Source organism: Gracilinanus agilis, chromosome 6 (genome assembly GCF_016433145.1).
Source record: "Gracilinanus agilis isolate LMUSP501 chromosome 6, AgileGrace, whole genome shotgun sequence".
In the NCBI taxonomy this organism is placed as follows: Eukaryota; Metazoa; Chordata; class Mammalia; order Didelphimorphia; family Didelphidae; genus Gracilinanus; species Gracilinanus agilis.
The window spans coordinates 165,257,439-165,272,551 of NC_058135.1; the positions used below are offsets into that span (position 1 = coordinate 165,257,439).

The 15,113-nt window shown below is 42.1% G+C and overlaps 1 protein-coding gene across 1 annotated transcript in view; it reads left to right on the forward strand.

Moving 5' to 3' along the window:
- Positions 1-10,688, forward strand: part of SCFD2 (sec1 family domain containing 2) — a 428,420-nt gene extending 417,732 nt beyond the window's left edge. Inside the window, exon 9 of the mRNA XM_044681730.1 lies at positions 10,372-10,688. Within this exon, the coding sequence (XP_044537665.1) occupies positions 10,372-10,464 (93 nt within the window). The 3' untranslated portion in view covers positions 10,465-10,688. The remainder of the gene's footprint in view (positions 1-10,371) is intronic.
- The last annotated feature ends 4,425 nt before the right edge of the window (positions 10,689-15,113 follow it).

The following is a 15,113-nucleotide window of genomic DNA, read 5'->3' on the forward strand; positions in this document are numbered from 1 at the left end:
AAGGAAGGAAGGAAGGAAGGAAGGAAGGAAGGAAGGAAGGAAGGAAGGAAGGAAGGAAGGAAGGAAGGAAGGAAGGAAGGCATAAGAACCTAAAAGAAGTTACAGGACCCTACCCCTACCCCAAGGGGAAAAAAATGTTAGGCAATGTGGTCTAAGAATTCAGAAAAGAGAAATCCTTTTTGACAACTGATCAGAGAAGCCATGGCAGAAGTACTGGCATTTGAGCTGGGCTTTTGAGGGTGGGTAAAATTTCAACAGGCAGGACGTGAATAGTTGTTTAACTAATGAAAAAAATGGCAGATTTTAGCAGGGCTTGTTGGAGTGTGAGGTAGAAGGTAGCCAATTCATCAAAACATTTGAGTCCCAAAGAGAGAAATTAAAATTTGATAAGATGGCAATTAGGGAGTTAGCGTGAGCTCTTGAGCAGGGCAGTAACCAGTCATTGATTGTACCTCTCTCCACCTTAAAATCAGCTGCCATGTTCACAGCTGGTGGAGATTCTGACAAGACAAGCCTAGTGAATGCAGCATCCTTAAACCAAATGCCTCAAACAGCAATTTTCCTGCTCCCTGCCAGCTCTCTCTTTGTTAAGAGTTCATTGGAGAGGTGACTAAACACCCTTCCTGGCAATACTTTTTTCGCATGGAAACATACTTCTCTCCAATTAGCTTCTCACTTCCCTCCCTAACATCGTGAACCAAATTCTTGGCTGCTCTTGAGGATAATTGAATTGTGGCATCCTGACAGAGAAGTTCATCAAGTCCCTAAATGCATTAAATGAAATCCAAAAGGATAGCAAAGCTTTTGGGAGTAAGGGAAAGAGAGGTTTTCGAAACTATGCATGGTGCTTGGCAGCGACCTTTTCTAAGGGCTGGACATTTGACAGCAAGGACAGAGAATCAAGAGTGACTTTGATCTGGTTTGACCCCAGTGTCAGGTCATCCCCTGAGATGCGTTCCCAAAGGATTTAAAGCTTAAACTATAGCTTTTAATGTCACTTGTCCTTTGTGAAAGAACCACTCCATCCAGGGGTTAAGGGTCTCCAGAGAGAATCCAAAAGCAGACAGCCCAAGAGAAAACCACTAAGCATGTCATTTATTGATTTGGGAGTCCTTTCCTCCCCATCCCACCCCCTCGAAGTTTTTGATAGAATGAATTGGATTACCCAGGTCTCTGCAAGAAAGCCAAAAGGCTTGTGCCACCTGTTAAGGATTATTTACTTTTCAAAGAACTGACATTTCAGCTGCCCCAGCCTGCAGCTTCGCCACTGCTTAGGCCTGAGATACATTTAGTCTTCAGCTGTTTGGAGCAGAAAGAAAACTGGGCTTTTGGTGTCTCATAATCCATAAAGGCCATGCAGAAACCACACGAGTTTCAGTGGCTCTTTGAGCAAAGTGTTCATATGGAAGCCTGGAGGCATTTGTGCTCATCAAAATGAAAAAGAAGCATTTCCAAACCCCAAGGAACAGTCAAAGACTGGTTGATTGAGAAGGAGGAATATTATGTTGTCCTCATCACTCACACTAGCTGATAAAGTTTTGTTTCTTTTTTTTAAAGATACATTCAAATATTAACAACTTGGGGCAGCTAGGGAGCAGCACAGTAGATAAAGTGTCAGGCCTAGAGCCAGAAGGACCTGGGTTCAAATTGGTCTCAGACATTCTCTGTGTGACCCTGGACAAGTCATTTAACCCCAGTTGCCTAGTCCTTAACTCTCTTCTGCCTTAGAATCAATAATAATAATGATTCTAAGACAGAAGGTAAGAATTTTTTTTTAAATTAACTAACCTTCATAAGAGTAGATGAGCATATAACAGGAATTTTGAAATTGAGAAATTTTCAAAAATAGATAGTGAGGGGGCAGCTGAGTAGCTCAGTGGATTGAGAACCAGGCCTAGAGACGGGGAGGTCCTAGGTTCAAATCTGGCCTCAGACACTTCCCAGCTGTGTGACCCTGGGCAAGCCACTTGACTCCCATTGCCTACCCTTACCACTGTTCTGCCTTGGAGCCAATACACAATATTGACTCCAAGATGGAAGGTAAGGGTTTAAAAAAAAAAATAGATAGTGAGTTCTCTGACACTGGTAGCCCTCAGGTGGAGGCTATCTGATCTTTGAGGTGATGGAAAAGAGAGTAAATGGATTTTTGAAGTCCTGTCCAAGTCTAATGTTCATTGATTCTGAGTCTCCCTATAACCTTCTTCACTGCCAAACCTTTTAGAGTTACATTCACATTATAAAGCCAGAAGGAGAAAAGAAGAAAGTAAAGAAGAGCTGGAGATCATGATGACTCCTCCCCCACATCCCTGATTCATTCAGACTTGGCTACAGATAAGAGAACATATTTCCCAACTTTCTTTATCACCCTTTGTGCCCCACCCTCCATCACTGGGGTCTTAAAAGTAAATCAGGCATATTTTCAGTCCTCTTTTGTTCCGGAGGCTGGCTGAACATTTCCATCCTGCAGGTTCTGCCTCAGTCCTCACTGGCTGCTTGGCCCACAGCCTCCCTTGCCAAGCATTCCTGGCAGAGCACACCTCTGAGAGAGTGGCGTGGATGCTCCGGAAGCCCATGAATGAGAGGAGGGCACAGTGCCCGCCCAGGAGAGTGTTCAGAGGAACTGTTGGGGAAGAGGCTTAACACCAAAGAGGGGAAGGCAGCTGGAATAGATGAAGGCAAGAAGTGGGTGGTTTAATTCTTTGCATTTTTAAGAAGTAGTAATTCTTCATCTGTAAGCTGGATATTTAGTCATCAACTCCTTCTGTACAAAAAGACCTAGTTGCCAGAGAACTTTTGCTGTACTATCAGCTACCACATTTAGCTTGTTTCCCTAGAGAGGTCAATATCTGCCTCCTTCCTATCCACCTCTTCCTCCTCTCTTCCTCCTCCTCTTCCCCTTCCCCTCTTCCCATGTTTCCTTTCCCCACCTCATCACCCCCCCACCCCGAACCAGGATCCACAATTTAGTTTGAATGCCACCAGCTATTTTTATATCAAATTAAGATTGGGAACCAGGAGGCCAAGGTTAGAGCTCATCCTAACTATAGAATATCAGGGATTAACAGAATGTGCAGGATAGATAAGTACCCCAGGCAAGGAAAAGCAAAGGGCAAACTGGGGATGGTCAACAAGGATCTAGAGCCTAGGTACAGCAGGAAGGGATCAAAGTATGTTTAATCACCAGATAATAGATATGTAGCTAGAAAGGATTTCAGAAGTCATAGAGTCTAACCCTCTTATTTTGCAGAGGAGGAAACTAAGACCCAAAGAGGTTAAATGACCTGTTCCAGATCACACAGTTATTGAGCATGAGAGATGGGTTTTGAATCCAGATCCTCTGACTCCAGAGCCAGAAAGTACTTCTACATTGTCTTCTAAGCTCTCAGTCAGTGAATAAACCTACTATGTAAGAGGCATTATACTAAGCCCTCAGGATACAGAAAAAGGCAAAAGATATTCTTTGTGCTAAGGACCAGGCAATTGGGGTTAAGTGACTTGCCCAGGATCACATGGCTAGAGTTGATCCCAGGACCTTTCCTCTCCATCCACAGAGCCACCTAGCTGCTCCTCTGTCTGACTTTTCATGACCCCATTTGGGTATTTCTTGGCAAAGAAACTAGAGTGGTTTGCCATTTCCTTCTGCAGCTCATTTTACAGTTGAAGAAACTGAGACAAAAAGGGTTAAGTGACTTGCCAGGCTCATACAACTATAAATATCTGAGGTTAGATTTGAACTCTTCCTCAGGAAGAAGAGTCTTCCTGATTTCAGAACTGCTACTCTATTCCTGATTTCAGAACTGCTACTCTATTCCTGATTTCAGAACTGCTACTCTATTCCTGATTTCAAAACTGCTACTCTATTCACTGTACCACTTAGCTGCCTATCTCTATCTTAGAATATTTAAAATTTCATTATTGACAGCTGCTGTGTATTTGCAAAGACAGAGTGAGAGGCAGAAGCCATCTTGGTCCTGTCTTTTTAGGCACTTTTATCCAAGATCTTTCCCTTAACATCCAGCAGAATCTAAGAAGAGTCCTAGGAATAGTAAGTTTTTAAAAGGGTGACCATTTTACCTAATTTCTATGTTTGGAGGAGAAATAAGACCTGGTCTGGCATCTAGAATCATTAACAAAAGCTTTTTCTGAAACCTCTAATCAAGATCAGATCCCATATTATTCTCCAAAGGCAGAGGGGATAACTTCCTTTTGAAAGCAAAAATAAGAGATTAAGGTGAAGAGAAAAATTGACATGGTTGGCATGGTTCCAATTCCTGCTTGTGCTTCCTGGATAAATCCTACAGGAAGGCACATTCAGAAGCTCGGAACCAGCTTGAAACTGGTCTCATTGCTCTCCAACTTGGTACCTACAGAAGGTCTTTTCATTACTTCGAGCACTTTGCATGGTTAGAGAAATATAAGATTTAATAATAGGTGGGAATTTTGAAATAATATAGTCCAGCCTCCTCTTTTTATAGATATGAGAGACAGAATCAGAGACAGAGAGAGAGACAGAAAGAGAAGGAGGAGGAGGAGGAAGAAGAGAAGGAGAAGGAGGAAAGGGAAAAGAACAAGAAAGACAGAGAGAGAATGTAAGGGCACAGCTACAGACTTACTGTGAAGGATTTCAAAAGAAAAGGGAGGGGAAAAGGCTCAGTGACCTTCCCTCTATAGTTTCTCAATGGCAAGAAATCAGAGAAGCATAGAATGCAGAGCTCAGCTTACCCAGCATCCTCTTCTACAGCAGACGTAGAAATGGGAAGACTCCAACACCTGCAAATTAAAAGAGACGTCTAGGAGAAGCAGAAAACAAAGAGAATAATCCCTGTCAGTGGGCTGGGCTGTTTCTGTGGGAGGACAGTGGAGATGGGAACACAAAAGCATTCTGTAGATAGTTGTCTTTGTCTTTAACTCCCAGCTCCATTTGGAGAGCTCCAGAGAAAAGGAATAGCCAAGAAGGCCAGTGAGCCATTTGGGCCTCACATAGCCCTGGGGCTATCTTGCTACTATTAGTATTTTTCTGCCCTCTCTTGCAGTCAGGAAACATTTTTGCTTGCAGATCCCACTTGGCAGAAGATGCCTATTCCCCACGTATGAGCAGCATCATATAATTCCCCAGGATGTAGTTGTCTGCAATCACCCAAGCTTGTTGAAATGCAAATTATAGTTGCCTTGAGGCTTCACTGTAACTCGTGATCTTTGAAAGAAATTGTTGGCTTTGTCTCAATTAAATACACTTATTTTCATGTTTAAGAGTATAATCCATTTAAGGCAAATGAAGTCTTCTCCCCTACCCCTCTTCACTTGGTCTTCTCTTCCCTTTCCAATGGTGGTGGACTGCTCATAGTGGGTGTTCCATAAATGTTTATGAATGAATGAATGAATGTATGAACAGAAAAAGGAAGGTATTGAGTATTCAGTAATCCTCCCTCAAACACAAAAAGCTTTACTAGCCCTTGGAGTTCATCTATGATCCTAAGAGCTACCAAAGTATAGCCCTCACTGAAGTCACTGGGAAGAACCACAAATCTCAGGGTTGCTAGCCAACCTCTTGTCAGTGCCTTTGAGGGTCCATGGATGGATTCCAGGGAGAAGAGGGTCCATGGACTTGGATAGTGGGGAAGGGGGATATTCTCCTGGTTTCATCAACCTCTAGCTGAAAGTTAGCATTTCCTTCAATTATGAATTTAAAAAAAAAAAACCCACAATATTCCGAGGAGTCCTATGTAAGCTCTAGCAGACTGCCAAAGGGGTTCATGACACAAGAATAGGTTAATATTACTGTATTTCTGTGGATTGAATCCTGGACCAGACTTGGTCTGCAGTCATTCAAAAACCATTTATTTGCTCAATGCCTTGGATATATATGTGTGATATCTGCCAGGCTCTGAGGGGACTACAAAAAATAAATGATAACCTATCTTCTAGTGCTCTAAAGTTTATCAGATGTTTTCCTCATAACATCCCTGTGAAGTAGGTATCATAATTACTATTATCCTAAGTTTATAGATAAGAAACTGAGATTTTGTACATAGCCAGGAAGTAGCAAAGATGAGTCCAAGCCCAGACCATCTGAAACTATATCGGTATTCTTTCCACTCCACCATATTGCCTCGTTTATGGGACTGCTATCAGTAGAACTGAGCCCTAACCTGGGTTCCCCCTAATCGGACCCTTTAAGGCAAAGATATAGAGATTATGGAGAACAAAAAGGCCAGGAAAAAGAAAAGAGGAGAGGGAGAAGAGAAAACATTACCCTTATCAGTCAACCGCAGATTTCCACCAGCAATTTCCTTGGGTACAACCCAAGGACACCAGACCATCATGAATGTGATGAGAGAAAGGGGGCAGGCTCATTTAGTGAAAAGAACATTGGGTTGAGAGTTCAAAGACCAGGGTCTGAGTCATCATTTGGGCCTCCTTGCTTTTCCTTATCTAGAACTGGATGCAGAGGAGAAAGCTGCTCTCCTAATTACCATGTTCCTGCCTCAGGTCCCTCATATTGGAAAAGGGAAAATTCTCTGCCTGAGAGGGGAGAGACCCAAGCAGATAGCTTAAGGGCCCTTTTTCATTCTCTGGTTCTGTGTGGACCAGAATGGAATGGAAAGTTTTCAAGACCCCATCATGCTTTTTTCCCCCCTCCTAAACAACATGGTGTTCATGAAGTCTCAATGAAATGGTCAATCAATTTCTCCTTCCCTTTCCTTAACCATCACATATTTCTGGAACCAACTTTCTCAGAGCTTGAAGCTAACGTGCTTCAACTCTTTGGGTGAACTTGGCTTGCTGTTCTAGCTGAGTGTATTCTGTATGTTGCTGACATATTCATCAGCTGTGGGCAAAAATACGGAATGTAGTAGAGAATATTTTTTTTTTTTTGCCTCAGTGTCAATATGTTGATCCCCATCTAGTTTTTCCTTTTATCTTTTTCCCTCCCTACACACTTCCTCCTCCTAAGCTCCCAATGTAGCTGAAGCTGCCACCAACTTGTTAAAAGCAATATTTTATAATGCCTGGTGTCCAATTCAAATAGAATGAGAGCCACTAACCCGTGGGCTGCATGTTGATTTAGAAAAGCACATAATTATTTATATTTGCCCATATTTTTATTTATTTTAAAAAATATCTCCCAATTACATTTTAGTCTGGTTCAGGTATACTGGGAGTTTCCAGGCAGCAAGTTTGATGGTAATAATAATGGCACCTTTATGGTAATAAAAATCACTATGGTCTAAGAGCCTACTTCTGAGTGACTGAGGACAAGTTATTTCTTTTCTCTAGGCCTCAGTTTTCTCATCTTTAAAATAAGGGGGTGGGGAGGGAATGGAATAGCATTTTGTGATTCTTTGATTTTGCCTTTGCATCTGGCCTGCTTGTAATCATAGAAGGAACAAGGTGGCTAAAAAGTCTATCAGTAGGAAATATATGGCCAGATACTTGGGGTTGTCTAGGTAGCAGAGTGGATAGAGCATCAGGCTTCAAGTCCAATAGCCTTATTTTTTTGAGTTCAAATCTGGTCTCAGACACCGAGTAGCTGTGTGACCTTGGGCAAATTTGCCTCAGTTTCTTTCTCTGTAAAATGAGCTGGAGAAGGAAATGGAAAACAATTCCAATACCTCTGCCAAGAAAACCCCAACAGAGTCACAAAGAATTGGGCATGACTGAAAATGGCACCAGTAATGATTTCTGGGACCACGGCAAACTAGAAGAAAAGCCATATGTCCAGAAAATGAGGGATAGATTCTTTTATTAAGGGGGAGAGTTGCACAGAGTTTTTGGAATTAATATTGTGTTCTAGATTTTAAATTCTGGAGACTTGTAATAATCTAGAAGTTTCTGTCTTCAGAACTCACACTGGGCCACAAGCTAACACTGTCAACACAGGCTGTATTGGTAGTGAGATTCTGTAAAATGGAAATTGAGAAGGTGCTGTCCTTGAGTGGAGTCTATTCCCTTCAGGAAAAAAAAAAAAGGCTATAAAAGATCTTGTTATCATTTTTTTATATTTTTTTAAATTTTGTTTTCTGCTCCAGAAACAACAAGGATGACACAATATTGATTCTAAAAGGGCATTGTTCCCTTTCATAAGGAAGTAAAATAATCAACTGTTGTAGAGTTCATACTTTCCTCTAAAACCTCTCTTATATAAAACCCAAGTATAGCCTATATAATCGATGTTACTTTTCAGACTCTATCTACATATATCCTTACTTTGAGTTTTTGGTTGTTTGTTCTTTTTTTAGGGCAAAAACTATATTTAAGCTAGAATAAGTAGATGCTGCCATTCTATCCTTTGACTTACACTTCTATAGCTGTGTTCTCTTTCTTCTCTCAGTTGTTCATCTGCTAAATCTGGACACAGGAGTGGGAGGTCTTCCATTGCTTTCTTTTTTTTTTTTTAAATCCCTTACCTTCCATCTTAGAATTAATACTAGATAATGGTTCCAAGACAGAAGAGCTGTAAGAGCTAGAAATGGGGCTTGCCCAGGAAGTATCCAAGGCCAGATTTGAACCTAGGACCTCTAGTCTCTAGGCCTGGTTCTCAATCTATTGAACCACTTAGCTCTCCTCCATTTTTATTTTTTGTTGTTGTTTTGACACTTTCTGTTTTTGCATCATACCTTCTTATGATGATGATAATAATAATAATAAAATAGAGTTCTTTCAGACTCTTTGTGATCCTATTTAGAGTTTTTTTGGCAAAGATACTGGAGTGGTTCTCCATCCCCTTTTCCAGCTCATTTTACAGCTGAGGAAATTGAAGCAAACAGGTTTAAGTGACACGTTCATTTTCACATCACTAATGTCTAAGGCCAGATTTGAACTCAGAAAGATGAGTCTTCCTGACTTCCAAGCCCAGCATTCTATCCACTGTTCCACCTAGCTGCCCCCCAAAATAGATAGCATTTATATAATGCTTTAACATTTGCAAAGCACTTTACAAGTATCTCGTAGAATATTCATAACTGTGGACATTGGTGCTATTATTTTCTCTACTTTATAGATGAGGAAACTAAGGCAGGCAGAGGTTAAGAGACTTGTCTAGTATCACACAGCTAGTAGGTATCTGCATCTGGATTTGAATTTAGGATTTCCTGACTCCAAGTCCTATGCTCTATCCCCCATGCTACTGAGCTATGGAAAGCTTCAGGGTCACAGGATAAGAACTGCCATTTATATGGTACCTTAAGGTTTATAAATCATGTCATGTATATTTTATCAGCTACAACAATGCTTCAAGGTAGATACTACAGACATCATCATTCCCACTTTATAGAGGAAGAAACTGAGGCCAAGAAGTTCAAGGACACCCCCCCCAACCTCTAAACTATGGTCATCCAGTAAGTGCCAGTGAAAGGATATGAGCCCAAGTCTATTTGGCTTCATGGCATTAAGACCATACTGCTTCGCTTTTAGTTAATCCCTTCTGGGGCACATTGTCTAATCCTGGTTATCATTACGCTTGGACCATAGATTCAGATCTGGGAGGCACCTTAGAACTCATGTAGTCCAATCGCTTTATTTTACATGTAACGAAGCTAAGTGACTTGCCCCAAATCCCTAGTAAACTGAAAATCTGGGATTTGAACCTATGTATGGCTTCCACTCTAACTCCAGCCCTTTCCAAGGTACCATACTTCCTCCTTTCTAAAACAGAAATGCCCAAAGCAAAGGTCACCGCTGATCCAGTGTCTGCTTGGTCCTGGAAGGCCCCGAATGCTTTCTAGGCTGGTTGCAGGAAATTAATTACTCCAGGAATGTGGGCCCAAATTGGAGGAAGTTGGGGGAAGTGGGGAGGGAGTATCACTAGGACTTTATCAGGCTCCACATTGACAGATTATCAGGACCCAATGCCTAGAATAGTCTTGAAAATTACCTGTGAGACTGTGCAAAAGGGAGCATCCTATCCATCTTTAAAGGCATTCAAGGCTTCTATTACTTTGAGGAGACAAGGGATAATATAAGGAGGAAGCAGAAATTCTCATTGAAAGCAGAAACAAATGCAACGCCACTTACTGACCAAATTTTCAGCAAAGCAGTTGCCATCAACAGCAACAAGAATCAGAAACCAGCAAAGAGCCACTCACAACCAAGTACCAACAGAGCACAGGTAGACATGAGCACAGCTTCTGAGATGGGGCATCCCCCAAGCTGTGAACCTCAGGAAATATTAAATTGGATTAACTTAGGTTGCATTCCATTCTTGAAACTTGGAAATGGGGTCTGTTCCTCCCTCTCTCCTTCCCCTCAGTTCCAGTTATTTAAAAAAAAAAAAAAAGTCATGCCCTTTTCCTTTCTTTCATCCTGGGTAAGTCAGAATTCGATTTTCCCCGCTTTAATCGTATGTGGTGTTTCCCCCCCTCCTGTTCTTAGGTCATTGTGCTGTCCACGCGACTCCTAAAACCACTTAACATTCCGGAGCTGTTATTTGCAACTGATCGACTTCATCCAGACATTGGCATCTGAGCCAGATACATCAGCTAAGAAGATAAGCCTTCGCCAGGCTGGAAATACCTGTACTATTGTCTGGCACCAGTTGAGATATGTCTCCCAAACTGAGCTGCCCTGTTACTAATTGTAGGTATAATTGAATTGGGCCCTGGAGGGCCCTGATAAGTAGGGGGGGAGGGGATGTGCTTTACTTGGATTGTACCAGTTTTAAAAAAAGAAAAAAGACCATTTTCTGTTTCTGAAGGTGTCAAGCTGTCATTCCTCCAGCTCCCACCTGATCAGGGAGATTTCCCAATTGTTCTTAACCCTCTACTTCTTCACTCTCCGGTGATTAGATTTACCAGCTCTTTAATCCGAAAGAAATACTTGTTGGCAATTATTACTGTCGTTCATCTTCTTTTCAGCTCGTCAGTAATGCCAAGGGGGATGCTGGCATTCCAGGTTTTGGAGGAAGGGAGAAAGGAGGGCTTGCTTTTCTTTGAGATTAGAAACAGGCTTGCACAAGCAGAACCATTGCGAATAGAGTTTGGGAACTGCTCTTCCCTTTAAGTCTGAAACTGAGGGGAAAGGGGGTTTTGGGGGTTTAACAACAGTACAGCGTAAGCTGGCTTGTCCTCCTAAAGCTCCATGAACTCTCTTGGCTCCTCTGGGAGGAGCAGAGCAGCAATTGAGAAGGATGGCGACGAAGGTCAAGATTTGGATCCCACTTCCTCCCGGGAAGCCTTCCTCCCTGCTCCCAGGGAAGGCTGAGTCAGAAAATAATTGGTCCCAATGGGTATATTCTCCAACCCCTTTGAAGTTTCTGTCTGCCTGACCTTTGCTAATTCTAATCTGCACTGAAATGTAAAGCTTTGCTTTCTGAAAATCTAACTTTTCCTTTCATCAGAAGCTAACCCCAAAGGCTCCAAGAGGGATAATGGAAGGGCTCTAAAAACCAAATGGGCTATGTGGGACCAAACAAGATGGTAGATGGGCAAAGGATTCCATAATTGCTGGGGAACCTCTGTTAAGTCCCAGAAGATGTTTGCACTAGTTGATAAAGCTAGAAACAATAGCTCCTGTGAACTGATGAACAGGCTGTTGCAATAAAATGAGACCAAACAAATGCCCAAGCATGACTGCAGTTTTAATTCGCTGCCTATCTACATTGGAGGGAAAACCTTGGCACCTGGGAAATCATTGGAAGAGCAAGTCAAGCAAGTTTTTTTTTTTCTGCCAGTTTTTTCTAGCTGGATCCAGAACAAGTTTCGGGGTTGCTGCTCCCAGGGAAGGCTGGGAATCCTCCTTGGGTGTATGCTAGCTCTGATCTGTGGGGAAGTCAAGGTCTGAACTAAAGTCTGCCAGCTGCTAGAGCTTTCTCTCCCTCCACAGATAGGGTCTTCTCTTTCCATGTCTTGTGCTAGTCAGTTCTGGGATAGGGGTTGATTTCCACCTACAGAATGTCACCTTCTAGAGGGCAAGAACTATCTAGGGTTTGCCTTCATAGCCACAACATTTTAATCAGCATTAATAATATTATGGAAGGAACCAAACATTTATTAAGCACCTACTATGTGCCAGGCACTGTGCTAAGCATTTTATAAATACTATCTCATTTGATTCTCATAACAACTTGGTGCTATTATTATCTACATTTTACTGAGGCAAACAGAGGCTAAGTGACTTGCCCAGAGTCACAAAAAAATAAGAGTCTGAGGCCAAATTTAAATTCAGTTTGTAGTGACTTGGGACCAGCTCTCTTTCCATTTTGTCATGTGGCTTACTCTGGAAGATCTAAGTACCTCCTAGGTCCTAGACTGTTGGGCCAAAGATAAAAGAAGTACAGTCTGGGGGCAGCTGGATGGCTCAGTTGGATTGAGAACCAGGCCCAGAGATAGGAGGTCCTATTTTCAAAGGTGGGCTCAAACATTTCCTAACTATGTGATCCTGGGCAAGATTTAATCCCCCATTGCCTAGCCCTTATTACCCTTCTGCCCTAGAACCAATACTCAGTATTGATTCTAAGATGGAAGGTGAGAGTTTAAGAAACAAAATAAATATAATCTGCTGCCCTTGAGGAGTTTACACTCTACAGAGGAAATACCATGTTAAAATAGAGAAGGATATCATTATTTGAGGAGGGATTTGGGAAGGCTTTCTGCTGTAGGCCTTGAACCTTGTAACAGCCATTTGAAAATGAGTTTGCAAAGGAATTGAATTAAAGAAAGGAAGGTGGGATCAGATGGGTGCAGAATTAGGGTCTGTGCCCTCACCCTGGGTCACCTCACACCTGGACTACAGGCTTAAGTCGTTGCACTCCAGTTCACTCTCCACTTAGGTGTCAAAGCAAATTCTTAGGTCTGATCTTGTCACCTCCTATTACATAAATTCCAGTGGCTCTCTATCACCTCCCAGATCAAATATAAATTCCTCTCTTTGGCTTTTAAAAGGTTCCACAACACGTTCCCCTCTGATTTTCCCAATCTTCTCAGATCTTACTCCCTTCTATAAACCTTCTGATCCAGCGACCATAGGCTCCTTGCTGTCCCTCACATAAGATTCCCATCTCTGGACATCTCTTGAGCCTTTGACTGACCTGCAAATCTGGAATTCTCTTCCTCCTCATCTCTGCCTCCTGGCCTCCCTGGCTTCCTTCAGCCTCTTGGTAAAAAGCTCACCTTCTACAAGAAGACTTTCCCAGTCTTCCTTAAAGCTGGTGCCTTCCCTCTGATCCTTAGTGCCAATTTATCCTCTGTGTGTGTGTGTGTGTGTGTGTGTGTGTGTCTGTGTGTCTGTGTGTCTGTGTGTGTGTGTCTTATTTGCCCATAGTTGTTTTCATGTAGTCCCTCTTGTGAGCTCCTGGAGGACAGGGACCCTTTTTGCCTTTTTATGATTATTTCCAGTGTTTAGCCTAGCACCTAGCACCTAGCACCTAGCACATAGTAGGGGCTTCATAACTGCTTGTTGAATTGACTTGAAGAAGGCTACAGTAGCCTGAAGGCCACTGTGTGCATGTGTATGTGTATATGCATATAAAAATATGTTTATATTCACTGTGTATACTGTGTGTGTGTGTGTGTGTGTATGTTTACATAATAATTCAAGAGAAGATAATCTTTCTGGAGAAAAAGCCAGTAACATTCCCACATTTCCTCATCGGTGATATTTCTCAAGAGCCTGCTTAAAATTAATCAGAAAAATGATTCAAAGTTCCCTATGGAAGAAGTGATTCTACCTCTCTCCCGCACATTTCCCTTCACTCCTCCCTCATGTAATGATGGATTTGGGAGTTATCTGGACTTTTGTCACCCTCTGAGTTGACTTTAGACTCCAGAAGGTCAGGGACTCTGTTTTAATCCACATTTTTTCCCTCTGAGTCCCCAAATGGAAAAAAGGGAATAGGTAGGGGAGTGGAGGTTTAGAGAGGAAGTAGTATATAAAAATGCAACAGAGTTTCTCTTTCTGGTTGTAGAATTAGGAGTCCTGTGATGTTGGGCAAGTCCGTAGGCCTTGTGTCTTTATGTATATACTTGAAATGTTAACTGCTGCATGACTCACAGAGATAGGGAAGGGATTAAGGACAAAAATAGCTGCCATCTGTGAAGGAGGGGGCACAAAGAAGGAGGAGGACACTATTACAGGATAGAATGGAAATAGAAAAAAAGATGAAAGGAGTAACTGGAGGCTAGTTTGGAATCCCTACAAGGAGAATAAGAAGAGGGAAAAGGAAAAATAATAATTGTTATTGTCTAGGACTGCTGTTTTCAAAGTGTGATTCAGGGACCCCTGTGGGTGTCCCAAGACTCTTTTGGAGAGTGGAGGTCAAAGCTATTTTCATAATAATACTTCTAATATGTAAATATCAATAATCATAACTTATTTTTAAAAGCTTTTTGGGGAGAGTCCTCAATAATTCTTTTTTTTAAAAACCCTTACCTTTCGTCTTAGAATCAATACTGTGTATATATTGGTTCCAAGGCAGAAGAGCAGTAAGGACCAGGCAATGGGGGTTAAGTGACTTGCCCAGGGTCACACAGCTAGGAAATGTCTGAGGCCAGATTTGAACCCAGGACCTCCTGTCTTGTAATCTACTGCTGTCCCCAGTCATCAATAATTCTTAAGAGAATCAAGGGGTCCTGAGACCAAAAAAATTGAGAATTCCAAGTGAAACAATACAATATCATATGTAATATGAATATAATATCTACCTAGCACTATCTGTGTGTGCAAGGCATTGGGAATACAAAGATGTAAGAACCAGCATTGTGGCTTCTATCAAGGAATTTATAATCTAGGGGAAAAAACAGCCCACTTAATTGCACCAGCTTACATTTATGTATTCATCATTCACATTTGTATGATTCTTCAAGGTTTTCAAAATGCTTTCCTTAGAAGAAGCCTTCAAGGTAGTGATGCTAACTATATGATTGCAAAGAGCTCTGGAGACATATCTATGTCTAGATACAGATATAACTGTACGGATAGCTGAGCATCAGCACTCATCCAGGGGTGGCAAGCACAGCATGGGACTCAAGGCAAAGAGCTCGGCACAAAAGCCAATGAAAGAGGGGCAGCTGGGTAGCTCAGTGGATTGAGAGTCAGGCCTAGAGACGGGAGGTCCTAGGTTCAAATCCGGCCTCAGACACTTCCCAGCTGTGTGACCCTGGGCAAGTCACTTGACCCCC